Consider the following 27,441-nt stretch of genomic DNA (forward strand, 5'->3'; position numbering starts at 1 on the left):
AGGCAAGCTAACCACTGCACCACAGAGGCATACAGTCACCAAATATATACACTCCCTCATTTCATTTATTGCCTGTCCATCATCTTCACAGTCATTGTGTGCACCATGAAGGCAGAACAGGAGGTGCCCTGCATGGGTGGGCCAGTTCATCCCAACAAGTCCAGCAGGCAGCAGGTCTACCCTGCCCCTGCCTGGCAGCATCAGGCCCCAACCATTTGCAACAATACAAACTCTGTGATCATTGCTCCAATGTTTATTAGGGTAATATATCAAATAATGGTAAAAATGAATGATATACTAAGGATAAACATTTCACCATACATATAAAATGCATACTATATGAATTAAAATATAATACAGCACAATGTTCCTCGTCATCAGGCACAGCCGGCCGCTGACAGGAATGATCTTGCTGGATGTCTGGCAACTCTTTTTGCCATAGCCTGAACTTGAAGTTTCCCAGTGAGCTGTTTGACAGTATAATCGTTTCACACATGTAAATAACTTTCAACATGTTTTAATTAAAGGCAAGTGACATGACAAAGGACATGTGTCTCACTGGCATGTACACAGACAACTTGGAAAACACATTTGCTTGAGTTGCTAACACTGAGCCAATTCATGACAGATTGCTTTCCCTTTTTTTTTTTTTTTTTTTTGGTGCAGTCCATCCTGCCTCATGTTTTGAACATGTAAGACAATGACACCACCTTGTGGATGCACTAGGCTTTCCTTAGATTGCTTGGAGTCTGTTAAGGTTAAGGCATCAATGCACACCTCACACTGTGTAGGTTATCTTAGCACAAACAAGCCTGCAATACAACATGCAGCAATTTCACTGTAATTTTGACAGTTGGAAATTACTGGCAAAATCATTATCTCACATTGATAAACCTCAGTAACTTCATCTAAGACTTTTATTTTTTTTAACAAACATTTATGTACTGAACAGAAACAGTATTCCCACAACTGCTAGACAGTTACTATCTGTACAGACACTTCTGGCAACCAGCTGCCAGGGACAGCATCAATCACGTGCCGGACAAGAAGCTCACACTATGGAAGTAGAATACTGGCTTGCACAGACAAGATTGTCCTCCTGTAATCAGGTAACTCAACGACTGGGAAGGGGAGGGCAGGGAAGGGTTAGGTGAGGTGGTTATGTTTATCCGCTTTCTGCCAATCCCAACATCAGTACTCACAGTGGCCTCACTTTTCACTTTCCCTGTGAGGTGCTGCATCCATCTATTCTACCTCCATAGTATGTACAAAATCAATTTATCAAGCCACACAAAACTACCAAACATTTCAGAAATTCTGTGAAGTCCATTAGCCTAAGTTATCTTGAATGATTTCTGCACTAACAATTATGGAACTTGTCTTTGAGGAGCCTGCAATGTCCTGCCTTCAAGAACTTACTTTTTCTTCTTCAGGGATTACACTTTCCTGCCTTGAAGCATCACTCTTGTTTAAGGAATTAAGTGTATGGTCCTGCCTCCAAGAATCAGACAGCCATCAATAATTCACTTCTTTACATGGGTCATAATTTTCTACCTTCAATAATTCACTTCTTTACATGGGTCATAATTTTCTACCTTCGATAATTCACTTCTTTACATGGGTCATAATTTTCTACCTTCAATAATTCCTTCTTTACAGGGGTCATAATTTCCTGCCTCCAATAATTCACTTCTTTACATGGGTCATAATTTCCTGCCTCCAATAATTCCTTCTTTACAGGGGTCATAATTTCCTGCCTCCAATAATTCCTTCTTTACAGGGGTCATAATTTCCTGCCTCCAATAATTCCTTCTTTACAGGGGTCATAATTTCCTGCCTCCAATAATTCACTTCTTTACAGGGGTCATAATTTTCTACCTTCAATAATTCCTTCTTTACAGGGGTCATAATTTCCTGCCTTCAATAATTCCTTCTTTACAGGGGTCCTTATTTCCTGCCTTCAATAATTCCTCCTTTACAGGGGTCATTCTTTCCTGCCTCCAATAATTCACTTCTTTACAGGGGTCATAATTTTCTACCTTCAATAATTCCTTCTTTACAGGGGTCATAATTTTCTACCTTCAATAATTCCTTCTTTACAGGGGTCATAATTTCCTGCCTTCAATAATTCCTTCTTTACAGGGGTCATAATTTCCTGCCTCCAATAATTCACTTCTTTACAGGGGTCATAATTTTCTACCTTCAATAATTCCTTCTTTACAGGGGTCATAATTTCCTGCCTTCAATAATTCCTTCTTTACAGGGGTCATAATTTCCTGCCTTCAATAATTCCTTCTTTACAGGGGTCATAATTTCCTGCCTCCAATAATTCCTTCTTTACAGGGGTCATAATTTCCTGCCTTCAATAATTCCTTCTTTACAGGGGTCATAATTTCCTGCCTTCAATAATTCCTTCTTTACAGGGGTCATAATTTCCTGCCTTCAATAATTCCTTCTTTACAGGGGTCATAATTTCCTGCCTTCAATAATTCCTTCTTTACAGGGGTCATAATTTCCTGCCTTCAATAATTCCTTCTTTACAGGGGTCATAATTTTCTACCTTCAATAATTCCTTCTTTACATGGGTCATAATTTCCTGCCTTCAATGATTCCTTCTTTACAGGGGTCATAATTTCCTGCCTTCAATAATTCACTTCTTTACAGGGGTCATAATTTCCTGCCTTCAATAATTCCTTCTTTACAGGGGTCATAATTTCCTGCCTTCAATAATTCACTTCTTTACAGGGGTCATAATTTCCTGCCTTCAATAATTCACTTCTTTACAGGGGTCATAATTTCCTGCCTTCAATAATTCCTTCTTTACAGGGGTCATAATTTCCTGCCTTCAATAATTCACTTCTTTACAGGGGTCATAATTTCCTGCCTTCAATAATTCCTTCTTTACAGGGGTCATAATTTCCTGCCTTCAACAATCACTTCTTTACAGGGGTCATAATTTCCTGCCTTCAATAATCACTTCTTTACAGGGGTCATAATTTCCTGCCTTCAATAATTCCTTCTTTACAGGGGTCATAATTTCCTGCCTTCAACAATCACTTCTTTACAGGGGTCATAATTTCCTGCCTTCAACAATCACTTCTTTACAGGGGTCATAATTTCCTGCCTTCAACAATCACTTCTTTACAGGGGTCATAATTTCCTGCCTTCAACAATCACTTCTTTACAGGGGTCATAATTTCCTACCTTCAACAATCACTTCTTTACAGGGGTCATAATTTCCTACCTTCAACAATCACTTCTTTACAGGGGTCATAATTTCCTACCTTCAACAATCACTTCTTTACAGGGGTCATAATTTCCTGCCGTCAACGTTCCCTACGGTGGGGGTGATAACTGCCTGTCTCTAAGAATGTCACCGTTGTTCCTTGGGATGATTATAAATTCATGCCTTCAAAATATCATGCAATTTTGATCTGTGGGAAGAACATAACTTTCTGCCCTCAAGAATTCAGTCTTATTCTAGGATTCCATTGGCACGAATTCAGACTAAAGTATTTTTTGATCAATGGAGTTCATATCAACGGACTTTAACTGCAGCTAAATTTGGTTCTGTCAGCTTTTGCTTATTAGGTAAACAATATATCCAGAAGCAATGAAAATAGCAGCAACAGCCACCACTAGTCAGTCCACTGCAGGATAAAGGCCTTTCCCAGCATCTTCCACCTCTCTCTCTCTCTCTCTCTCTCTGAGGTTCACGTACCATCCTGCTCTAGCAAATGCTATAGTTTTATCTTTCCACCGGGTTCTCTGTCTCCTCTGACGCTACAAGATCTGGGTTGTCACTGTTACTTTTGTTATCTATCTGTTATCAGGTCTACACATGATGCCTTGCCCGAGCCCATTGGAATATCTTCAACCTCTGCCTCTTCCTAAAACACAATATCCTTCTCTCCACCCATCTTTGTGTGCATCTTAGCTGTCTCTCTGGACCTTTAGTAAGGCTCCAATAAGTTTCTGAGCCATACAATAGAACTGGCAGGATGCACGAGGATACACAGAGACAGCAGCACACACGTCACAGCTCCTGGGAAAGAGTAATTCGCTAACACCCACCCTCACTCTTGACTATCTAACCTTCATTCAAAGCTTATAATAGTGTTACCATCAACTGAATACCTGCTTAGTTTGTTCCACTCACCCACACCCTATTCATGAACCAGTTTTACCTTTTTTCTTCCTGAACCTGAATTAACCCTATCCATACCCGTTGCTGTTATAACATCTGCTTTCAATATGAGTGCTTTCTCTAATTTGCCCTTGCTAATCCCCTCGACACATTTAACCCATTGACTGCAAATTTCCTAACAGAAGACCTCACCGAGCTACAGGAATGGATCAAAAAGTGTCTGCTACAATTCAATGAAGAAACATGTAAAGTCCTGCACCTTGGGAGGGGATAGCCCACATACCCATACCACATGGGAAACACTCTGCTCTCCACCACAGAGGCAGAGAAAGACATGGGACTGTATGTTATCAGGCTACCAGTGAAAGCCAAAGTCGTTCCAATCACAGCAGATGGGTTAAATACTTCAATTGAACCACCTTGCAGACTGCCTTCCCAAACAATGCAATTAAACTTCTTATGTTTTTATTTCATAAGAATGAATGAGGCTTACTCTGAGAAGGGTGAATGAGGGTAGCAAGGGAGGAGGTCTCAGAGGTGAACCACCCTTGAAATGCATCAACATAGTGGATGTATATTAAAGTTGTTAGGTAAGGGACCAAGTGTGCTCTGGAGGAGTGATGGAACAGGGAAAGTTGAAGATGTCTCTGCCATGTAACCAGCGGCACAAGGAAGTCTGCCCACACAAAAATAGGAAGACTGATCACTTCAGACAACGCTGCTGCTATACTCCATGAGGAACTAAATGTCCTGTATGAGTGGCCCGACAAATGTACGATGCAGTTCAATATTGACAAATGCAACGTCCTTAGTGTGGGAAGAAATAACCCCCAGAGTAATTACACACTAAATAACTCGCCCCTTGACCACTCCAGCAGCAAGGGGGATTCGGGTGTGCGTGCAAGCTCTGACCTCAACACAAGAATGATTGTATTATCACTAGAAACAGCAGAAAGTCTTGGGGTTTATTTTGAGGTGTCAGCAACCAGAGCGCGTAAGTTATCCTCCAGTTGTATTTGTCTCTGGTTATGCCCCACCTAGATTATGCTGTTCAGTTCTGGCACCCCTATTACAGGAAGGATATAGCCCCTTGAAACAATAGAGGAGAATGACTAAAACAATCCAGGGACTTAGGAACTTAACGTACAGAAAAAGACTAAAGCAGTTTAACCCAGTAGCAGCGGGGATCATGTTTCTTAATGGTCCCTCTGAGCAAGAAAAATCAGAAAAAATCATCACTCACACAGACCATTGCATAGTATATATCAAAGCATTTGTGATCACTTTATGCATCATCTATTTTGGGGGGTTTTATATCATGGCACAAATTTGGCCCGTCACTGCTACATGGTGAAGCCACAAATTTGGCCCATCACTGCTACACGGTGAAGCCACAAATTTGGCCCATCACTGCTACACGGTGAAGCCACAAATTTGGCCCATCACTGCTACACGGTGAAGCCACAAATTTGGCCCGTCACTGCTACACGGTGAAGCCACAAATTTGGCCCGTCACTGCTACACGGTGAAGCCACAAATTTGGCCCGTCACTGGTACACGGTGAAGCCACAAATTTGGCCCATCACTGCTACACGGTGAAGCCACAAATTTGGCATGTCACTTCTACCGAGTTAACTTGCATTATTTGGAACGACATAGACTGAGGTGTTCAAAGGGATTGAGGGTATTAACAAGGGCAACATAAACGAAGTGATCATATGGAAAATTGATTTGAGGACAAGCACTTCTCAGAAAAGAAATGGGTAAAAACAGACAGAGTGGAGGATGAGTGGAACAAACTGAGTAGATGTGTAGTTGAAGCAAACACAAATGAATCCTTTAACCCCTTGACTGTGGATTTCCTACAAGCAGACCTCACCAAGCTACAGGAATGGAACAAAAAGTGGCTGCTACAATTAAATGAAGAAAATGTAAAGTCCTGCAGCACACCAATACCACAAGGGAAACACTCCACTATCCACCACAGAGGCAGAGGAAGACCTGGGAGTATGCATTACCAGGCTACCAGTGAAGGCCAAATCCGTGCCAATTGCAGCGGACGGGTTAAATGGAGATTAGTTGCTTTTGTGGCCGGGATGGGATTTGGTGTGCAGCTCGTTTTCAGGAGCTGTCTTGTGTGGGCTGTCTGTCTGGCCTCTGGTGGTCTCCCTATGTCCTTGTGTAGCCTTGTGTACCCCCTGAGGGAAGCTCCAGTGAGGGGGCAGGACAATAACATGGGGAGAGAGAGCATCATGGACTGGGAATGACAAAGCTGAAGGTATCCTAATGTCAAGTACAATCAGAAAGTGAACTAATGCAGGTTATTCATGCATGAACCTGATGACAGCCCAGAGTAACAGAGTGGCAAGTGAGTGATTGTAGAAGCCAAGGTCAACTGAGAACAAAGTGGAGATTAAATCATATAATTTGCCTTAGCTGGATGTTGTACTTTAAAACCAGAAATCAATCAACAGAGCCCCATGCCAGAGGGGGAGCTGCCTCACCCACCCTAGGACAAGTAAGTCTCCATGCAGCCTCCCTTCCCATCCCAAGTGCCCCATGGCAGGATCAACTGACTTGCCCAACCTCAAGCTGTGTGGGTGTCCCTTTGGCCTCCTCCTCCACTCAGGAATGTCTCTCAGAGTAACACCCGGTGAGCAGGGTTGGCTGGTGGGTAGTGTGCCACATGTCCATAGAGGTGGGGCTGGTGGTCATGAACTATGCAAGTAATAAGCCTTGATCCAGTCTCAGAAAATCTGCCAATTTGACACAGTCATTCCAGCAATACCTCATACTGATGCTACGAAAGGGGAGCATACGCCCGGGGGCGCATCGCTTCACTCACCGCCTATACTCCCAAGCAAGTCCCAAGGCAGCTGCCCTCTCCATCCTAAGTCCCTCCCGGCAGGATCAGCTGCCTTACCCCAGCCATGAGTTACGTGGGCGTCCCCTTGGCCTCTCCACTCAGGGTTGTCTCATACAGAAACAACCCTGTGGGCAGGATCGACGTCTGGGAGGCGCGCCATGTGCCCATACAGCCAGAGTTGGCATTCACGGACTAAGCTAGTAACAGGCCTTGATTCAGTTTGACGGAGTAGTCGCTGGTTCAACACGAAGTCTTTCCAGCGATACCCCATGACCCTGCGAAGCCACTTGGTACCAAAGGCATCGACATGCCTCTCCAAGTTGCTATTCAGTGTCTATGTCTCAGGGCCATACAGTAAGACAGGGAGCACAACCTACTTAGATTCAAATCTTTGTCCGCCTGCATAGGTATCTACAATGTTATATACTCGTATTCAGCAAGTCCATAACACCGTGGGCCAGGCCAATCCGTCGAGTGACTTCCTGGTAAGACCCACCATTGTTATGCACTACACTACCAAGGTATGTCAAGCTTTTGGTGACATCAGCATCTTCACCACATGCATGAACAGATTAAACCAAGTCATCCAGCAAGCCACTACACGACTGGACCTTGGTTTTGGCCCAGGAGACCTTCAGTCCCAGAGGCAGGATATCCCATGATCATGAGTAATCAATTATTACCAGAGGCATCAATTCACCTCTCCAAGTCCATTTAGTCTCCATGTCACACAGCCACTGAGTGAGACAGGAAGCACAAGCGATGTGAAGGTCTGAACCTTTGTCCTTCTACACAGGTATGTACAACGTCATATGCTTGTGCTGAGGGAGTCCATAACACCGTGTGGCAGGCCCAGCCCCAGGAACCTCTCAGTCTGCATTTCTCTGTACTAAACTACCAAGGTGTGCTGAATCTTCCATGATCTAAATGTCTTTGTCACACTCATGAACAGCCTGTACTGCTTCATCCATCAGAAAAATATCCAGATAATGAGATGAAACTAGAACCTTACCCACAGCAGGTTGGAATGCACTAACACCAGACAGAGAACCATGTGAAGAGATAAAACTTGAGCCCTTGCTGGAGCATAATGGAGCACACTTCCATCAGCCAAAGAACCAGGCAGAGACTACATTAGGTCCTAGGCCAGTGCACAATGGAGCACACTAACACCAGCCAGAGAGGGGTGGAGAACACTGGGCAAGGCACTGCACTGGACTAGGGAAGTCTGGTGATGATGATGATGATGATGATGGTGTTATTAACTGGAGGATTTACTGTAGCCGTCTCTTAGTCTCTCCCTTCGTCTGGCGTGAACATTCTTATGCTTATTGAGGTGACCCTTTTCGTTGAACGTCTTTTCGCACTCGTCGCACTCGTACTTGATTCCGGCGTGTATGTTCTTGTGCTTGACGAGACTGGACCTCTGGTAGAACACTTTGTCGCACTCGTCGCAGCAGAACTGTTCCGCCCGGGTGTGAATGTTGACGTGCTGCTTGTAGCTGCTCCTGTGCGTGAAGGTGCGGCCACACTCCTCGCACGGGTATATTCGTGCCTGCGTGTGGATGTTGGTGTGTCGAGTCAGGTCACTCTTCTTGTAAAACACTTTCCCGCACTCCTCGCATTTGTACTCTATCTCCTTGGTGTGTATGTTCATGTGCCGCGTCAGGTCGCTCCGAGAGTACTGAGTGCGTCCACAGACCTCACACTTAAACTGCTGCTCCCCGGTGTGTGTGTTGAGGTGCTTGGTGAGGTTGTTCTTGTTGTTGAATACCTTCTCACATATCATACACCTGTACTGCTTCTCTTGTGTGTGTATGTTCATGTGTCGCTTGTAGCTGCTGTGCAAATTGAAGGTTTTGCCGCACACGTCGCAGTGGTAGCCACGCGCCAGGATGTGCATCTTTACGTGTCGGTTGAGTTCGCTTTTTGAGGTGAAAGACGCCCCACACTCGTCACACCTGTGCTGGTTTGCCCCGGGGTGGATGCTCAGCACATGTCGCGCTAGACTACCCCTCTGAGCGAACGCCTTGCCGCATTCGCTGCATTTAAACTTTTTAAAGTCAGCGTGGATGTTCTCATGTTGCTGGAGGTCGCTCTTCCTGACGAACGCCTTCCCACACACCTCACACACAAAGTCCCTCTCCCCAGAGTGAATCTTCATGTGTCTGTCAAGGTTACTCTCCCTCGTGAACAGCTTGCCACACACCTTGCATCCGTATTTCTCCTGGCTGCCGTGAAGGGAGGCATGTTGCTCCAGCTGCTTCTCACAGTAAAACAGCTGCTCACAGTCCTGGCAGCAGAAGACAGCCACACCACAATGGGACAGTGAGTGCTGAATGAACCGGCTCTGGCTGCTCAGCACTTCCTCGCACTGGTGACACTTAAACTTCAACACTTCCTCTGTGGCGCCGTCTTCCTCCACAGTGGCAGGGGCGTCCTCCATCTTCAGGCCGTCCAACGGATGTCTCCCCTTCACAGCATCTGCAAGGAAACAGACATAGATACAATAAGGCTACCACCTAAAGCTTACAATTAATTCTACAGTAAGGTCCCAAGAAACACATGAATATGGTGAACAAATGAATATGGTGAACACAAGCTCCTGGTAATTGAATTCATGCTCCTCAGTACTTGTAGCCCGTGGACTGCTCTACAGGGGAAGTCTGTCAGTCCATATCCTACAGGTTTAAAAGTACAGTGGTACCTCATGATTCAAACTTAACTGGTTCATTCGGGCTGTTCGAATTGAGAATGTTCGAATTAGGAAGCAATTTATCCCATTGAAATTAATGAAGAAAAAAATAATCCGTTCCAGGCCCCAAAATCCTCACATTTTTATGGGTTTAAGTTGCGCCCTGTGGCCATATCACTCAAATATTGTCAACCAGACATATATTGTCAACTAAATATTGCCAACACATGTAACGAACGCGTGAAGAAGGTTTGAACACAGGTTACTTGTGTTCAAAAATTTTCCATTCGAGTTCAGGTTATTGGTTATTCTCTAAGTGGGCTACACCAGCATGAGAGGCGGCTCGCAACACACCATCCCATGAAGCATGACTCTACCAGGACTGTTTGAAGTGTGTTGTCCGCTGGTACCACGTCACCAGCATGGTGGTAGAGTGGCTGAGAATTAGGATTATGTTAATTGATGGACAGGCAGGGAAAACACCAGTAACTGTGGGATGAAACACATGGGCAGCATTAGAAAGTTAGGGTAGCATTTGATCAGGGTTACAAAGTGTGAATGAACCAATTCTAAATTTAAGATGGAATGTAGTAAATATAGATATATAAGTTAATAAATAATAAAATCAAAATAAGGTTGGTGTAAGGCTGGGTGTGTCTTATGTGGTGATGCGTCCTGTGCGTCGGTATATACAGCGGCCTTTATGAACACTTCTCAGGATGTCTTCAAGAGGGCGAGGCAAAACAATTCAAAGCTAGCGACGGATGGTTCAAAAGTTTTGCAGTGTTATGAACTTAAAGATTGGGGAAGCAGATTCAACGTTCCCAGATCAGCTCAAGGGGAGAGTACGCTGTTCAATATCAAAATAAAAATTGAAAATATACAAAACTGTGTTCCATGTTGTCCCAACATCTACTGGCTTAGAGGCATTGAGTGGCGGTGTATTTTTCGTCTACCATAAATTTAACCCGGCAGCAGCGACGGGCCAAATTTGTGCCATGATTTTAACCCCCCAAAATAGATGATGCATAAACTGATCACAAATGCTTTGATATATATTATGAAATGGTTTGTGTGAGGGTGATTTTTTCTCGCTGAGAGGGACCATTAAGAAACATGATCCCCGCTGCTACCAGGTTAAAAGGCCCTAGTGAAGGGATTCAAATACCCCGTGTGTGGCGTGGTGCACTGGGAATCATTACTGTGCATTTTTTGCAATGGATAATGAATGATCATCACATATCATTGCATTCTAGTGAGTCTCACAACTCAGCTGGTGCCTCTCGTCATGGCACGGCACCACTAAAGGCCACTGCTCTACGGCCTCCACCCTCAGTGCATGGGGAACACTGGTTGGAAGGGAACCTCAGCGGCATACATAGAACAAGGACTGGAACTCATATTTTTTCTATGTTATCTAAAAACACATATATAAAAATAAAATAAAAAAATAAATAAATAAAGTACAGTAAACTCCCATGATATCGCGGTTCAGTTTTCGCAGTTTTTATTGTAAGACCTATAAATTTTGATATCGCATATATATTTGCCATTTCACAGCATTCTGAGTTTAAATCTCGTGCATCAAGATAGAATGGCCGTATGTACCATGTTAACGACTTTTAAGCGTTATTTTTAACGTGGTTTGTGTTATTGTGTTAAGTTTAAGGCGCGAACTGTTATCTCCTTTTTCACAGAGCCAGTGTTACCGTGGCCTGCTTCACAAGTTGATTGTAGTAGGTGAGACAACACAATAGCCTTTTAGTTGGCCGAGCGGTAGCCGTTATAAGCTCACTTTAGTTCACTTTAGTTCTCTCTCTCACAGGGACATTAAAAGGTGTGCTGTATTTTAACTATATTAACAGTTTTACACAAAAGTTTACAGTTTGCGTGAGCGAGTCGCACGGAGCAAGCCACACCCCGAGCGGAGCGGCTGAGCACCGCCCGCTGCCCGTCACCCGTCTTCTCTGCGTTGATCGCCCTTTTTATTGCATCTTGTTTCGTCCTGGAAGGGTGTGGGTTCCGGTTGATGACGGCTGATGAAAGTCATCATTTGCTGATCCTAGTGTCAGTTCATCACAGCTTCCCACGGCCAAAAGCACGACGTGTTTTTAAACATCCTGTTGTGTGACACCAACCGGGTGTCGCCACACGTACAGTCATACATTCACGTGTACATTATAATAAACACATTACATCGCTCGGTTCCCTAAAAGTCGCGACCTCGCAACTCACCCGACCTTTAAAAGCAGTGTACCTACCCATGTTACAGTCCCACAATGTGTACTAGTTAAATGAGGTCCCGTTATGGTTGTATTAAAAAAATATATACAAGTCAGAGCCCGCCTAACGATACAACATCGGGAAATGCCAATGATAATAAAAATAATCATGGAAGTAACAAGAAATGGGCAAAGTACATACAGGGCGAGGTAAATAGGGCTAGAGTCGTGGACGTGGAAGTTGAGTACTATTCCGAGAAAACAAAATAATAGCTCGAAAAATTATTTACATGATACATCCTAGAAAAATTAAATTGACTAAACTGTCATTAGGATACATGGTAATGAAGCTATTTGGAATAGTAAAAAGAAAAAGGAACAATCCTTGAAGAAGATCTGCTACACACTGAACCTTCGAGTCACACCTGGACACAAAACTGTCGCAGAGAAACACTCATCCGTTGCGTGACAATTAACTGCCAGTGTCGTTACCCTCGGCACGCCTTTGAGACGGGTGGGGTTTACAACAATAGATAAGGTTGTGTGAAAAGAGGTAATGTTATCCGTAGAGTCTCCTAATAGTTACAATGTGATAACAAGGACAAGTCTGGAGAACCTTAGAAGCATCGGCAGTCAGCACAACTAACTCCTGATACTCCGTTTTTCAGGTCTACAGTACTATAAAAGAAAATCCTGTCACCAAGTTGTGAAATCACTGTTGTAACAAATCTCACTGAAATATATAACTCCTGCATAATTGATTAAAGTAATTCCAGCATTAATAAACATCAAATTAAAAAGACAAATTTCCACCTATCCCTCGATCGTAATGAACGTGGATGACTGACATCTGTGACGCCAAAAATAATTCCCGTAACGGGTAACAGTGGCATGTCAAGTAAGGGTAAGTAAGACTTGTCTGCTTACTTCCAAAGCTTACAGGTATTCACATGCTGGTTACAATAAAAGTTAGGGACAGCATCTGCTCAAGTTAAGTCTGTCAGTGCAGAGAAAAAGTCTGTTTTAAGCACAAGCACATGAGGTTCAAGGTTAAATTGTACCTATCCCTATGTTAGTCTACACCCTCGGTTATTACGGCTCCAATTAAATGAAGAAGACTGACTGCCTTGCATCAACTCAGCAATAAAAGAAAATAGTGGGTTAGAGTGAAAAGTATTACTCAAGCACTCCCCTTCTCGCATGAAAAGATGCAGGCAAAAGCTCAGGAACCAAACATAAATTAGTAGATGCGAGGATGCAGGTTATAGTCGTGTGGTGGAAAGATACACAAAGCAGCGTCAGGCTGAACCTCAAGCCGGCGCTAGTCTTTGGAGACGATCACTATGCACATTCTGTGTATTGAAAAAAATAGATCGTAAAGCTCAAATTTCTGTCCACCTATTTATCTGACTATTTCTGCCTAAACCACGGGTAAAAGAACACACCATGGAATTTTTTTTTTTTTTTTTTCGCTGGTAACACCCAAAAAGGTTTAGGTCAGAGGGTCGCGAAGGCCCCCCTCCCCGACGAACATATCGATGGCAAAAGAAGCTTCAAAAAGGACCCAAAATTACTTTAAGTGCCATAAAAGTTGGCTGATAAAACCGTGTAGGTTGCCAGTGGGGCTGTAGTCAAGGGATACTGCACTCCTTCGAAGAGGAACTTTAAGGACAATCATGTACACAAGGAACTCTAGTAATAATCTAGCATTAGCTACAGAAATGGTTTCTCCATCTGTCCAGTTTCCTTGTTTAAAACACGAGATCAAATCAGTAGATAGCCTATAGGCGTCTACTGGCCTGTTAAAAAGGCCACTCGTTTGCACAGTGTCCACAGCAAAATATACACCCTTTACGAGGCTGTGTTGCCCATCTTCCCCAAATGTTTCAAGAAAAAGTGACCGAAACGCTTCATAATCCTTCCGTCCTGTGAACGCGCTCTTGTTTATGAGGGCCGTGCCCCGTTCCCGGGATTGACCTTCGAGCGGCTGAGAGATATTTTATCTTCCGGATGTGACACGAACGAACTGTCCATGACAATCTCACTTTGAAACAAGAAGTCCCTGGCCGACTAATCTGCCTCCCTTGCTACCCTGCGAAAGGCCTAACTGCTGTTGCTGTTAGCGGGTGATTAGGGGCAGAAGCCATTGTGGGATTAGTAAGGTAAGTAAATACCTCTTGGTTGCTCATGCAGCGTAGGAGGAGCAAGCACCCTTTGAAGACCGCTACAACTCCTTACATGACAACAGTTACCGTTATCCTTGACGGCACTGTTCTTTCTCTCTACCCACCCCTCATAGTCCTCGGTGAGAGCTTGTAACTGCGGGTCAGGTTTCTCTGCCATTAAAAGAGTTACTAGTAAAATGAGGAGTAAAAATGGTAAAAGAAAAAAATATTGCTGCAAAAATAAGTAAAGTAATAATCATTCACCACTAAGTATGTGCTGACTCCTCCCCAATGCTTTAAAATGCACAATAAAAGAGGAAAAAGAATAATGAGTGAGGCTTAGCAAGACAAAACTTCTCCACTGTGCAATAAAACACACAAAAGAAAGGAGAAAAGAAAATGAATGATTATACATAAAATGCGTAACAATGTTACTCGAGAAAAATATTAAACATCCACACGCCAGAAAAATCAAATAGATTAGATATGGCCCCACACGCCTAAACATGTGAACATAATAATAGTAATTCACCTGAAATCATGTTACAAGTGGTGTAATTACTGAATCCAATGTAGTGTCAGCTAAAATGTATTAAAAACCTCGAAGACAGCAACTCGATACCCCACTGCTCAGCGCCTGCGCGTCCTTCACCTCGCCGGTGGCTGGGGCAGGGCTGCAGGGGTGGCAGGGTCTGCCGTCCGTCGTCTGGTAGTGGTGGTGGGATGGGCAGCGGGCAGAGTATATACGCCCACCACAGTCACCCCCAAAAGTCCGAGTTGCCAGGCGAAGAAAGTGCGCACCTACGACTGGTTGTGTTGTAGGAATAAACAAGCGCCGAGACACCTCCAAGGAAACTTGGTTGTGTGGAGGTGCGAGGCGGGGCACGCGGGCTATGTGGAGGTGCGGGGCGGGGCGGGGTGTGCTCTCGGGTGCGGCTGTGCTGACTCGACTCACCGGGGCAGGAAAAGCCGCGCGCTGAGGTCAGCGTTTGCTTGCTGTGTCCGATACCGTTCACTGCCCCCACACACCGTCATTGAAGTTACATTAGAGAGAGAGAGATATAACAATTCAGAGTAGTTCGTAACCACGCTGCACAGCATTTATGTTATGCGATCAACGCAGAGAAGCGGAGAGAAGACGGGTGACGGGCAGCGGGCGGTGCTCAGTGGCTCCGCTCAGGGTGTGGCTTGTTTATCTTCATGCGACTCGCTCACGCAAACTGTAAACTTTTGTGTAAAACTGTTAATATAGTTAAAATACAGCACACCTTTTAATGTCCCTGTGAGAGAGAGAACTAAATGTACTAATAATGTATAATGTGTTTAATGTACACATTACAACCGATTCAGTCAATCAGAGCGTCGGTATTGTTTTCTCGGCCGCTGACTGGCTGTTGTGTTCTAGAAGCATCTCGCTGCTTAACATCTCGCAGGGAGAGAAGCTGTTCGCCTTGTTCTGTCTCAGTTCCGCGTGTCTCCCTTCAGTGTACGGTGTGTTTCTATAGTTTTAAAAGTATGTTTGAAGACCTTAAAATGCTTTTATAAGTACCATAAAAGTTATAAAAACATGTCTAGGGTGTATTTAAATAGAGTATTTCTATTTCGCGGATTTTCACTTATCGCGGGTGGGTCTGGAACGTAACCCCCGCGATGGAGGGGATTACTGTTACTGTAAATGAAACCAGACATTGAAAAGGAATCACATACGTTTGTTAGGATTATAGGAAAGTATCTCATGTGTGAGTAAGAAAGAAATTGGTGAACAGATGGCAGAGCAGACCTAAGTCAGTTTAAAAATATATAAAAAAAAAAAATTTCATCCAATCATCTTTAAATTATATGATAATTATGGTCCTGTTATACACAGAGCAACCTAATCAAGACTGTAGGTGCTAATTAAAGCTACAGCGCACTCCTCCCTCAAGGCAATCACAAAGCAGGGAAGCACATTCCAGAACAAGTCGGTAAAGGTGATGGAGGCTGAGAAAATCAGCCAGCCAGCTGCACCTCAAGACTTGGAGCTTCTAAGAGCCTCTTCCTTCCCTACAGGCTGATGACAGTCCATGAAAAGCCTTAACTAAAGTCAATAAATTAGTGGAGGTGGTCACTGAGTGGTCAGCGTGAGGGCGTGGTGAGCCCGTGGACCCAGGGCGGAGTCCCACCAAAACACGCTGATTTTTCACGCTGACTGCTCTTCTGAACTTGCTAACTGCATGCCTCCCCCCCTCCTGCAGCCTCACCTCACACGACTTTCTGATCAAGCTCATTCCTATACTGTCCAAACCCCTTATGCAAGAGTTAACCAGCATCTTTACCCTTTCATCCCTTATGCTGGTAAACTCTGGAGCAATCTTCCTTCATCCTCCTGCCTACGACTTGAACACTTTCAAGAGGAGGGTATCAGGACACCTCTCCTCCCGAAATTGATTTCTCTTTCTGGCCACTCTACTCTATTTAGGAGCAGTAAGCAGCAGGCTTTTTATTCCATTATTATTTTCTCCTTTTTTTTTACGCCCTTGCACTGTCTCCTCTGCTGTAAAAAATAAATTAAATAAATAAAAAAATCGCCGAGTTGGGGAAAGATTACCCACACGCTGCCCAGATCTTCCATCAACCCTAACTTCAGCGACTGTAGTCAAGAGGAGCAGCGGAGGGCAGCAAGAGACAAGCAAGAGTCATCTGGCATGGCAACCACTATAAGTAAAATATGCCTGTGCTGCGCCACCAACAGACGGGTCATCGAAGGGAGCCCTGAAGAAAGGCTACCAGCTCTAAAGGCACCACCTAAAAAATAAATAAATAAACAATTAAATAAATACAGCATGACTGATGAGAGGTGTATTGAAGGCATAGATGGTGACTGCCCATAGAGTTCACAGGATAAATGAATGACCTGGATGCATTGTTAACATTCAGAGTATGTAGCTGGAGCAGGCTGGCCTTTTGTGCGCCATGGCCCGGCACCACTGGCCTGTGTGGGTTTCTTCTGTGTGTGTAGAGGCCAGCGGTGAACGTGGGAATTTCATGCGTTCTTTGTCCAGAATATTTTGATTTATTTTTTAGCCACAGTTGGTCAAAGCTGTGGCTAAGGCAGGAGGATTATACTTGTTAATAAAGGCAAAGAAATAGGCGGTGGCTGAGTGGTTAGCGTGCAGGCCCTGCATTCACCGCGTGCTGGATGATCCAACAGTAAAGGAAAAATTTGTCCTTTGTGCCTAACCTAACCTAGCTGTACTTGACCTAACCTAACGTATGTAAATCTATCCTAATATAGCCTAACCTAACTATACTTAACCTAACCTTACTAAATATAACCTAATAAAGCCTAACCTAACTATACTTAACCTAACCTTACTAAATATAACCTAATAAAGCCTAACCTAACTATACTTAACCTAACCTTACTAAATATAACCTAATAAAGCCTAACCTAACTATACTTAACCTAACCAAATCTACTGCACCCTTATACAGTCATACCTCGGTTTACAAATTTAATTTGTTCTGGATTTTGCTCACAAACCAAAATGCCTGTAACCAAAACGAATTTTCTCATTTAAATGTGAATCCCATTGATGCTTCCCATATTCCCAATAATATTAACAAAAATAATTATACATGTTATTTTATTCTAATGCAATGATTAGTAATATAAATAATATAGTATAATGATATAAAAATAAATAATATAAATAACATAGTATATTATACAAACACGTAATACAGTGCTGCAAATACAAAGATCATACACTAGGCACAAACGTAAGCGGACACGAGTGCGCCGTGCTGCCTCTGCGACTGTACAACACAGACTGAAAGGTGGTGTAACACTGGGCATTTTCCTCAAAACGTTGGAGCCAGGACCAACCGCGGATGCCCGCATCCCCAAACAGAAGCGAATTGTTGGTTTAGGTCAACACTCCTGTCTTCCCGTCTTTGAAGCCACGATCATACCCACAACTGCTTCTTCTTTCCATTTAACAGAAGCAACAAGTCCATAATTTGAGTAACAGCAGCACAAGCCACAACAACCCTTACTTTTGCAAACAGCACCGTGTGGATACAGGGTGACTGGTTTGTTAACGTTGAGGATATGGGCAACCAACCTTGGTCGTGTGTGACACACCCAAAAAGGTTGGAGTTGCCGGTTGCGCCAACATGGTTGGAGAAATGGCCCAGTGTGACACCAGATTGAGATCCAATTCCCATTCTCTTCTGCTCTGAGTGTTCTTGTCTAGCAGCAAACAAAAGGAACTCACGCTTGCTTCTTCGACTTGTGCCAACAGGAAGCTTGTATGCCAAATCACCGCTCATAAACCAAGGCATTTTTGGTGAACTTCTTTTGCTCATAAATCAAAACATTAATGAGCTAAGGCACTCGTAAACCGAGGTATTACTGTATAGCCTAAACTAACGACCTATCCTAATAAAATTATTTCAATACAACCTAAGCTAACCTAACTAACGCACCTCCATGGTAGTGGTGCCTGGCCACTACTCCACGGGCCCTGATCAGAGTCCCAGCCCAAGCAGTCGCCATGCGGCTTACCCACCCCTTTTGGGGAGGTCGATAAATGGGAGAAGGTAAACTGTGGTAACCCGAATGTCACACTGGCCTGTGTCCCGGGGTAACTGGTTCATACCCACCACAGGCTCAGAGGACCAATGGATCAGAAAAGAGCACCGTAGCCATGCACAGCTATACCGTACGCACCCGTCTTTACCTTTAACCCCTTAACGACGACTATGATGCTGGCGTCATATAATTTTTTTCTGACGTAGGCGACGAGCATGACGCCAGAGCCAGGGAGAGTGAAGCTCTCTGGAAATTGAACAGCGCTCGAAACTATGTACATGTCGATGCTAAGTGACTAACTGGCACCTCTTTTGCCCCTTAAATCACTCCGTGCTAAATATAGTCTACAGTTCCTGCCGACGCATCGTGGCGTCTGCAGAGCGATTATGTTCCCTCAGCCGATTTGTTTCGGCGGTCTTCCTTTAGTTTCTGCTCGTCATCTGCGTGCTGAGCGTAGTCTTGACACCTCCACTGATATGCGTGATGTTCTAGATGAACCAATATCTTGTTCACAGGAGTGTTCAACGAAGTGGGAAGCAGAAGTTGGAATTTTTTGGGAATCATATAATTCCAGCCAAACGGTCAGTCCAAATCATAATCTGATTTCACAGTTAAGTTATATGGATTATTTTCTATAACTTTTATTTAAAGAGATTCGTTCCAGAATGAAAAAAATATATAAATTTATTGAGTTTCACACAACTTTGGCTCTCTGTAGGCAGTAAATTTCCTGGTCAAAGATTATAAACTATATTTTTCAGACTCTATTGTGATAAAATGAGCAACTTTTCTTCAATAATTTTTTCTGTACATCGCACCAGTAAAAAGTTGTAATTTTGGGGGAATCATGGAATTCTAGCCAAATGCGACAAGCTAGAAAGAAACAGATTTCACAGCAGCGTGCGGTGCGCCAGAAAATTTTCTATAAAACGTCTTTTAAGACTTTTTCTCAGTTTCGAAGTGTATTTTTCGATGACTTTTGCGTTATGGGGAATCACCTGAGAAAAACTTTTGTAGTTCTGAGGAGTTAACTATACTTAACCAACTAAATATATCTCATCAAAGACTAACCCAACTATACTTAACCAACTAAATACATCTCATCAAAGACTAACCCAACTATACTTAACCTAACCAGACCTAAATGGACATGTTGCCGGTTCTGGGAAGAGCCAAGAAATATCATTGGTACGTGCACAATGATAACGTAGTGCACATATTACGTCCTATAAATCGCTAGTTGACTGGATATTAGAGAGATATCTCAAATTCTTCTCATCTCACGGGGAGAAGCTCCCATTAGCTCGTGACGTCATCAGGCTGAAGCAGAGTACAGCAGACGACAGTACCAGTGTTGTGTCCATTGTTTTTTTTATAGGCTATGGCCACTCCAGCTCCAAACTGTGCCTAACAGCTATGTTATAGGTGCTTACAGAACACCTTAAGAGTGTTGGAAATGTGTTACAGGTAACTCTCGATTTACGAGAGTTTGGTTTACGGGTTTCTGAAATAACGCCGGGTCCAAAATCCAAATAAATGTTTAATTTACATGTTTTTTCACTTATACGCGATATTTTATGGAGTGGCCACCAGATGTCTCACGCAACTGGACTCACACGGCACTGCGGCCACACAGCTGAGCTCAGTTCTTCCCGTGCGCCACTTGAACAATTATACAGTACCCACGCTGTCACGCTACTCAACAATAGGGGTGCGCAGGTACCAGTACCAGTGCTAACAGTACCAGCTATATGGTACAGTACTGGTACCAGACTGCTCGGCACCGGTACCAATACTAGCCATTCGCTCATGGTGTCCCTCATTTCTTCCTCACACGAGTGAGGCTGAGACTGAGTGCCTGAGTGGATATCTCAGTGATATGGACATTCTCTCTCTCTCTCTCTCTCTCTCTCTCTCTCTCTCTCTCTCTCTCTACTGAATGAAGTGAATATTTATTTTTTGATAGAAACCTACCTCTTGTTTGATTTACATTGTTTTTGATTTACGTGACCTCTTCAAGGACACAATACTCGCGTAAATCGAGTTACCTGTATCTTATTAAAATGGGAGTGAAATCAATTGATTCGCCTCTACTCTACAGAAAATAGTTGAGTTCACGATTAAAAGTTAATCCGAGGGGGAACTAAAGAGAAATATCAAGGTTGAATTTATTTCAGTATTATGGAAACTTACCTAGCCTAACCTAGAGAAAACAATGGCTCTGGAACGTCAGAGAGAGAATCAACGCCTGAAGATGAATAAGAAGAAAACGAGTGCAGACCAATATTTTATAATCAGAGAACATGACAGAGAGAATAGTTGAGTTCACGATGAAAAGTTAGTCCGAGGGGAAACTAAAGAAAATTACTGCAGGATTCACTAGCACAGACAGAAATATCTTACATGGAGTACTTTTGTCCGTATATATGTACTCTTGCACATTGGCACAAATCACCAACAACTGTGGGTTACATCTCCAGGCATTGCTAGCCACTAGAAACATACACCACAACACGAAATCTTGGAGTAACACAAAGTTGGCGGCCTGCCGACTGCATCGTGACGTCACGACCAATCAGCACCCGTTTCCAGGTCAAGTGATTTTTCATTAACTTTAATCCATATTTTATACCACATTTACTATTTTACATGAAGAAAAAATAGTACCATAGCTGAATTTCGGGCCTATTTTATCCGTACAGACAGAAATTGAAATAAATATGTTGACCGGAAACGTGTCCATTAACAAAATTATATTAATATAACTTGACCTAACCAAACAAAATCTAATGTAATACTGAAATGCCAGAATTTTACTCTTTTCTCCACTCCCACACGTCCATCACGTGTAACGAAACACACGAGAAATTAATCCAGACAAGGAAAGGTTTGCCGGCGCCGGGGATCAAACCCGCGACCAGCGTAACGGGAGAGCCACTCCTATACCAGTCGGCCAAAGAGGTACCCCACTGGCTAAGTTGGTTAATTATGGGAGGCTCGCCCATCAGGCAAGTCAGCATTACAATACAACCTACCCAATTATGCTTTACCTAACTAACCTAATATAGACTAACTATACTTAACCAAACCTGACCTAACCTAACAAAATTATCCCAATATTACCAAACCTAACCACAACTTTTGAAGTGCAACGGGCATAAAGGTAGAGAAATACCACCTTTACTAGCACCCCCCCACACACACACAAACACACACACATACTCAGTGGCGTATACATAGCCATGACAACCACAACTTTTGCAGTGTGACGGGTGTAAAAGTAGAGAAATACTACCTTTACTATAATCCAGCAAATCTTAAGTGGCGGCTCTGACGTAGACAGCCGCTAGACTCTGGTGCAATGTCTCCAACTGACCTCGCGTACCGTGCCTCTCACACCCTTCTCTCTCTCTCTCTCCCCGTGTCTCTCTCTTTCTCTCTCACTCTAGTATTAAAACAAACATGTTTTTTAGGATTGATTCTCTATCTGTGAGTGAATACAAAGAAATTTGTACAACACTTGGCAGCGTTGCCGCCGCGGCGTTGTCAGCTCAAGTCAACCCAACACACCGCAGTTGCCAGTTGCCCTGCCTGCTTTAATTATCGCATTCCTGCCATTTTTTAGTGTGTGTCTGCCATCTGCCATACAATGTCAGCCATATGGAATAATTATGTTAAAATATGGAGACTGTACCTGTATATGGAATGCCAGGACCGTCAAGCAAAGTCTGTGTGAGTCATGCAGGTGAATGGTGAGGTGCCGCTGGGGATGGCCAGGCAGTGGTCGCTACGGACATTAAAATATTACACTTTGATCTTATTTCCACACCACCCAAGGGGTAAAGAGTCTTGGTGCGTTTTTTTAAGAGGTTTATTATTATTATTATTATTATGCATTGTCGTGCACCATGCTCCCCGAATGAGAGTAAACCCCCACTTTTCTCGCACACACACACACAGAGAGAGAGAGAGAGAGAGAGAAGGGTGTAAGAGGCACGGTGTGCGAGGTCAGTTAAGAGACGTGGCAACAGGGTCTAGCGGGCTGTCTAGGTCAGAGCCGCCACTTAAGATTTGCCGGACTATAGCCCTCCCCCCTGTACTCAATGGCGTATACATAGCCATGACAACAATCTTTGCAGTGTGACGGGTGTTGAAGTAGAGAAATACCATCTTTACTAGCACCCCATCCCCCTGTATTAATCCTTAGACAGCAGCAGTATTTGAAGAGTAGCTCCCCCATAATGAATCGTCTATATATAGTCACTGCCGACCTTAGGAACATAGCATAATTATAGTTACGCCGCATAATAGATGTTTTAACTATCGTCTCTATATAGATTCTACTGCAATCTGGAAGTGTTATATTTCTGCCATACAAAACTGAGTGACTGAATTTTGGACCATCCATATTAGTTCCACCATTGTCAAGGAGTTAAATAGCATATACTTAGCCATGACAACCTATGCAATGCAACGGGTGTAAAGGTAGAGAAATACCACCTTTCCTAGACCCCCCCCCCCCCAGTATGTAAGGTTGGGTTAGGTTACATTACGGCAAATTTAGTTAGAAGGTTAGGACAGGTTTGACCCTCCATTAACCGATCTTGCAAGGGACAGATTTACTTAGGTCAGGTTACATATAGTTAGGTTAGGTTATATTAGGATAGATTTAGTTAGGTTAGGTTATATTAGGATAGATTTAGTTAGGTTAGGTTATATTAGGATAGATTTAGTTAGGTTAGGTTATATTAGGATAGATTTAGTTAGGTTAGGTCAGGTTTGCCCTTACCTAGCCTTGCCCTTCCCCAGCCCTGCCCTTACAGTTCCCAGCCTGCATAGAAAACACTCGTTCGGCCACACATAGAATATTGTGACACTGTCTGGGACCCACACACTAACAATAACATAAATAAATTAGAGGCTATACAAAACAAAGCTGCAAGATGGGCCAGACATGATTAAAGACACACCACATCAGTCACTTTGTTTAAACAAGGCATAAAACTAGACCCATTAGCAACACAAGACAAATACAGACAACAAATGCTATATAAAATCACAAACAATTTAGTAGACATAAACAAAGACACTTATTTACACCCGACAACTACATGATCCACTAGAGGCAGCCACAACCTTAACCCGATAGCAGCGACGGGCCAAATTTGTGCCATGAAATAACCCCCCAAAATAGATGATACATAATCTGATCACAAATGCGTTGATATATATTATGAAATGGTTTGTGTGAGGGATGATTTTTCTCATTTTTCTCGCTTAGAGGGACCATTAAGAAACATGATCCCTGCTGCTACCGGGTTAAATACCACACTTACCAGACTAACTCAAGTATATTCAAATATTCATTCTTTCCCCGCAGCATCCAAGAGTGGAATCATCTCCCATCCCATGTAGTTAATAGTCCCACTCTTGACACATTTAGGAATAGGATCATCAATCATTATCTCCCTAATCCTGACCCTTCACCATGTCCCAATACCTTTCCTCATCCTAATCCTGTCCTGGCCCCTTGTAGCCCCCGCACAATCCACGCATATCATGCCATCTGAGAGTGGCCCTCTGTGGGTCCCCTAGAAATGGAATGAATGAATGAATGAATGAATGGATGAAGCACTGCCCTTCCCTATCCCTTGCCCTTACCCCAGCCTTGCTCTTATCATAGCCTTGCCCTTCCCCAACCGGTAAATGTTCAGAGTTGCTCATCTCAAAATCTGATACACTGGCTATTTATTTTGGGCCAAAATATTGTGCTTTTTCATTTGGATAGTTTTTTTCTTTGGAAACTACTAAAAAGTGACTTATTGCAATTTCATCATCCGCCGCCGCCGCTGCAAAATAGCTCGCAGAGGGTTTAGGGTGGGGGAACATATTTAAACTATCCCAACCAAACTTTACAACCTAACAGCTAACGGGGGAGCTTCGCCCCCCTCGACCCCCACACATGTATATGCAACTTATTTCTGCGAGGAGGTATTTCTCGCAACACCGGCTGCACTGCCGCCACGGCCATCGCCAGAGCAGTCAAATATGGCGCGCGTAAGCAGTGGTAGCTGTAATTATTTAATAAAACTAAAGAAGTACAACAGTAGTAGGCAGAACACTGTAGAATTAATCTAACCTTACCAGGCGAGTGTGGCCCAAATTATTGAAAGCCGCACGCTATCCCTCCCACGCCCTGGGCCCACAACACCACAGCCTGCAAAAAACCCACTAATTTTTAAAAAATCGATAGTGGCGTTTCTATCAGTTTGCGATGCATATATATGAGGTTCAAAATGCATAGAATAATGAGATCTAACCCATGGCTAGGGTGAGAAGTACCACAGTGAGATGGGCAACTCTCTGAACATATACCCCCCAACCTTGCCCTTCCCCAACCCAACCCTTACCCCAGCCTTGCCCTTCCCTTACCCACTCCTGCCCTACCCTTCCCAGACCAGCCTTTCCCTTACCCCAGCCTTGCCCTGCCCTACCCTTCCCAGACCAGCCTTTCCCTTATCCCAGCCTTGCCCTGCCCTACCCTTCCCAGACCAGCCTTTCCCTTACCCCAGCCTTGCCCTGCCCTACCCTTCCCAGACCAGCCTTTCCCTTACCCCAGCCTTGCCCTGCCCTACCCTTCCCAGACCAGCCTTTCCCTTACCCCAGCCTTGCCCTGCCCTACCCTTCCCAGACCAGCCTTGCCCTGCCCTACCCTTCCCAGACCAGCCTTTCCCTTACCCCAGCCTTGCCCTGCCCTTACCCACTCCTGCCCTACCCTTCCCAGACCAGCCTTTCCCTTACCCCAGCCTTGCCCTGCCCTACCCTTCCCAGACCAGCCTTTCCCTTACCCCAGCCTTGCCCTGCCCTACCCTTCCCAGACCAGCCTTTCCCTTACCCCAGCCCAGCCTTGCCCTTCCCTGCCCTCCCACACCTGAGAACACCAGCCCAAGCTTCCACAACACTCTACCTCGGTGATGTCCGCGCTAACCCCTCACTGGCCGCCTCTGTCCCTCCTGAGGCGAGTGACTTCCTGGCCATGCAACGAAAGAAATGGCGAAGTAACACACGGCGAGGCGGTGCTGGGTGACGTGCCGCGGCCCTCCACCCTCCCTGACACACCTCGGGCTTGATCTTGATGTCACAGGTGATGGCGTTACGGCAGCTCCTGAGAAAAAGCAAAACACACGGAACAACTTGGGGTCGTTTTATAAGATATTGGTTGATTGATTGATAGTTTATTGTTGCAGGTAAACAACAAGGGAGAAGGGAGGAACATGCCATCCCAACCCCCAGGCAGGACAGAGTGTGATTATACAACTATTAATACATGTGTAGGTAGCACCATGAAACTATATAACATTTCGCCGCCCAAGAATACATACTTGACAAGGCTTTCGTGGGAGATGTGGGCATTTACAGGAGTAGTTGTATGACCCTGGTGGTAGTCTGACCCTTCCTCTGTACCGTTAACCTAAAGAAACACTCATTATAGAACCCAACTGACCCCCTCTTTGACCTTTAGAAAGTTGATGTTAGAAGCGAAAGCGTCTTATTATACCGACACTAGTATTTAACTACCCCTGGAAACGCCCAAAACTCCTACGACGAAAACCGTGTCAAAAATGCTTGCCTGGGCGCCGAACTGTCAACCCCAGCAAGATGTAGCCACTCAGTGCGGGAAAGATCGCCTCCCAGGGGCCGCTCCCTCGTACCATTCCTCACACAGCCCTGGAAGGCTTACGGGCCCGATGGAGTACCTCCTATTGTCCCTAAAACTGTGCTTACGTGCTGACACCCTGCCAGGCCGAACTCTTTCGTCTCTCCCTGCCAACATCCACCTTTATAATTCCTTCCTGCTGGAAGTACGCCTACATATACAGCCTATGCCTAAGAAGGGTGACCGTTCCAATTCCTCAAACTACCGCACTATAGCTTTACTTTGTTGTCTTTCTAAAGCTTTTGAATCAATCTATAACCGGAATTTAAGATTCGACAAGCATCTATTCGATCACTTCTGACCTATCTGATCGCCGGGTTCCGCAAGGGGCGTTCTACTGTTGTTGATCTGCTTGCTTTCCACTATATACTCTCTTAGCAGTTTCGGTGAAACTTTCACTGTTGCCTTATGCCTGGGTCACACATAGCCGAAGTGCGACCGAATGCAGGCCGAAGGCCGAAGCTGATTCGGCCTTGATTCGGGGCCATTCGATCGGCCCCGAATGTCAGATTTCTGTCTTCTCCTTTATTGTTTACTTGTAACAATAAACTATCAATCAATCATCAATCTGTTAAAGGCCGAATCCCACACAACACGAATCAAGCCGAATGCCGCCCGAATGACGATGAGTTGCATTTTTTCCCGAATCGAGGCGAATCCCAATTAAGATAATCGCCCGGAACAGATCGATAACCGCACGATCGATGCACGACCATAATCGGACCATTGTTGATAGCTGTCGATAGATGCCCAAATCACACGAATGTCGCCCGATGAAACGTGCAATTTTCCGGCTGATTCTGGCAATTTATTCGAATGTTACACAAATTTTACACGACTGTCACGCGAGGACCGCACGATAAGTACGATAAAAGTCCGATTGAGGTCAAATGTCGGACGATAACAGGGAGAAATACGACGATAATAGGAGAAATCCAACCGATCGTTGCACGAATTAGACGAATGTTCCTCGACGCACTCGACCATAGCCCGACGAACACGACTTAGAAATCCACCCAATAAAATAGTGCTGTCGCCCCTGTATGCCTCACA

The 27,441-nt window shown here is 44.2% G+C and overlaps 1 protein-coding gene across 50 annotated transcripts; it reads right to left on the bottom strand.

Annotated features, from left to right (window-relative positions):
• Positions 1 to 238: 238 nt before the first annotated feature.
• On the bottom strand, positions 239 to 25,815 carry LOC126987330 (zinc finger protein OZF-like). 50 transcript variants are annotated; one of them, XM_050844264.1, is made up of 7 exons: positions 25,639 to 25,814; positions 3,285 to 9,497; positions 2,655 to 3,164; positions 2,080 to 2,172; positions 1,879 to 1,918; positions 1,637 to 1,717; positions 239 to 1,554 (listed from the first exon to the last, which is right to left on the bottom strand). In XM_050844264.1, the coding sequence occupies exon 2, from the start codon at positions 9,457 to 9,459 to the stop codon at positions 8,275 to 8,277; it is 1,185 nt and encodes a 394-aa protein (XP_050700221.1). In that variant the 5' UTR covers positions 9,460 to 9,497; positions 25,639 to 25,814; the 3' UTR covers positions 239 to 1,554; positions 1,637 to 1,717; positions 1,879 to 1,918; positions 2,080 to 2,172; positions 2,655 to 3,164; positions 3,285 to 8,274. The 50 variants fall into 50 exon arrangements, with proteins under 50 accessions (XP_050700221.1, XP_050700218.1, XP_050700217.1 ...); XM_050844261.1 differs by having other exon boundaries at positions 1,637 to 1,757; XM_050844260.1 differs by having other exon boundaries at positions 1,637 to 1,797.
• Between the last annotated feature and the right edge of the window lie 1,626 nt (positions 25,816 to 27,441).

This window comes from Eriocheir sinensis, chromosome 64, assembly GCF_024679095.1.
Source record: "Eriocheir sinensis breed Jianghai 21 chromosome 64, ASM2467909v1, whole genome shotgun sequence".
NCBI lineage: Eukaryota > Metazoa > Arthropoda > Malacostraca > Decapoda > Varunidae > Eriocheir > Eriocheir sinensis.

Coding starts and splice junctions, on each gene's coding strand:
- LOC126987330 (XM_050844285.1), bottom strand. CDS start 9,459: ATGGAGGACGCCCCTGCCACTGTGGAGGAAGACGGCGCCACAGAGGAA.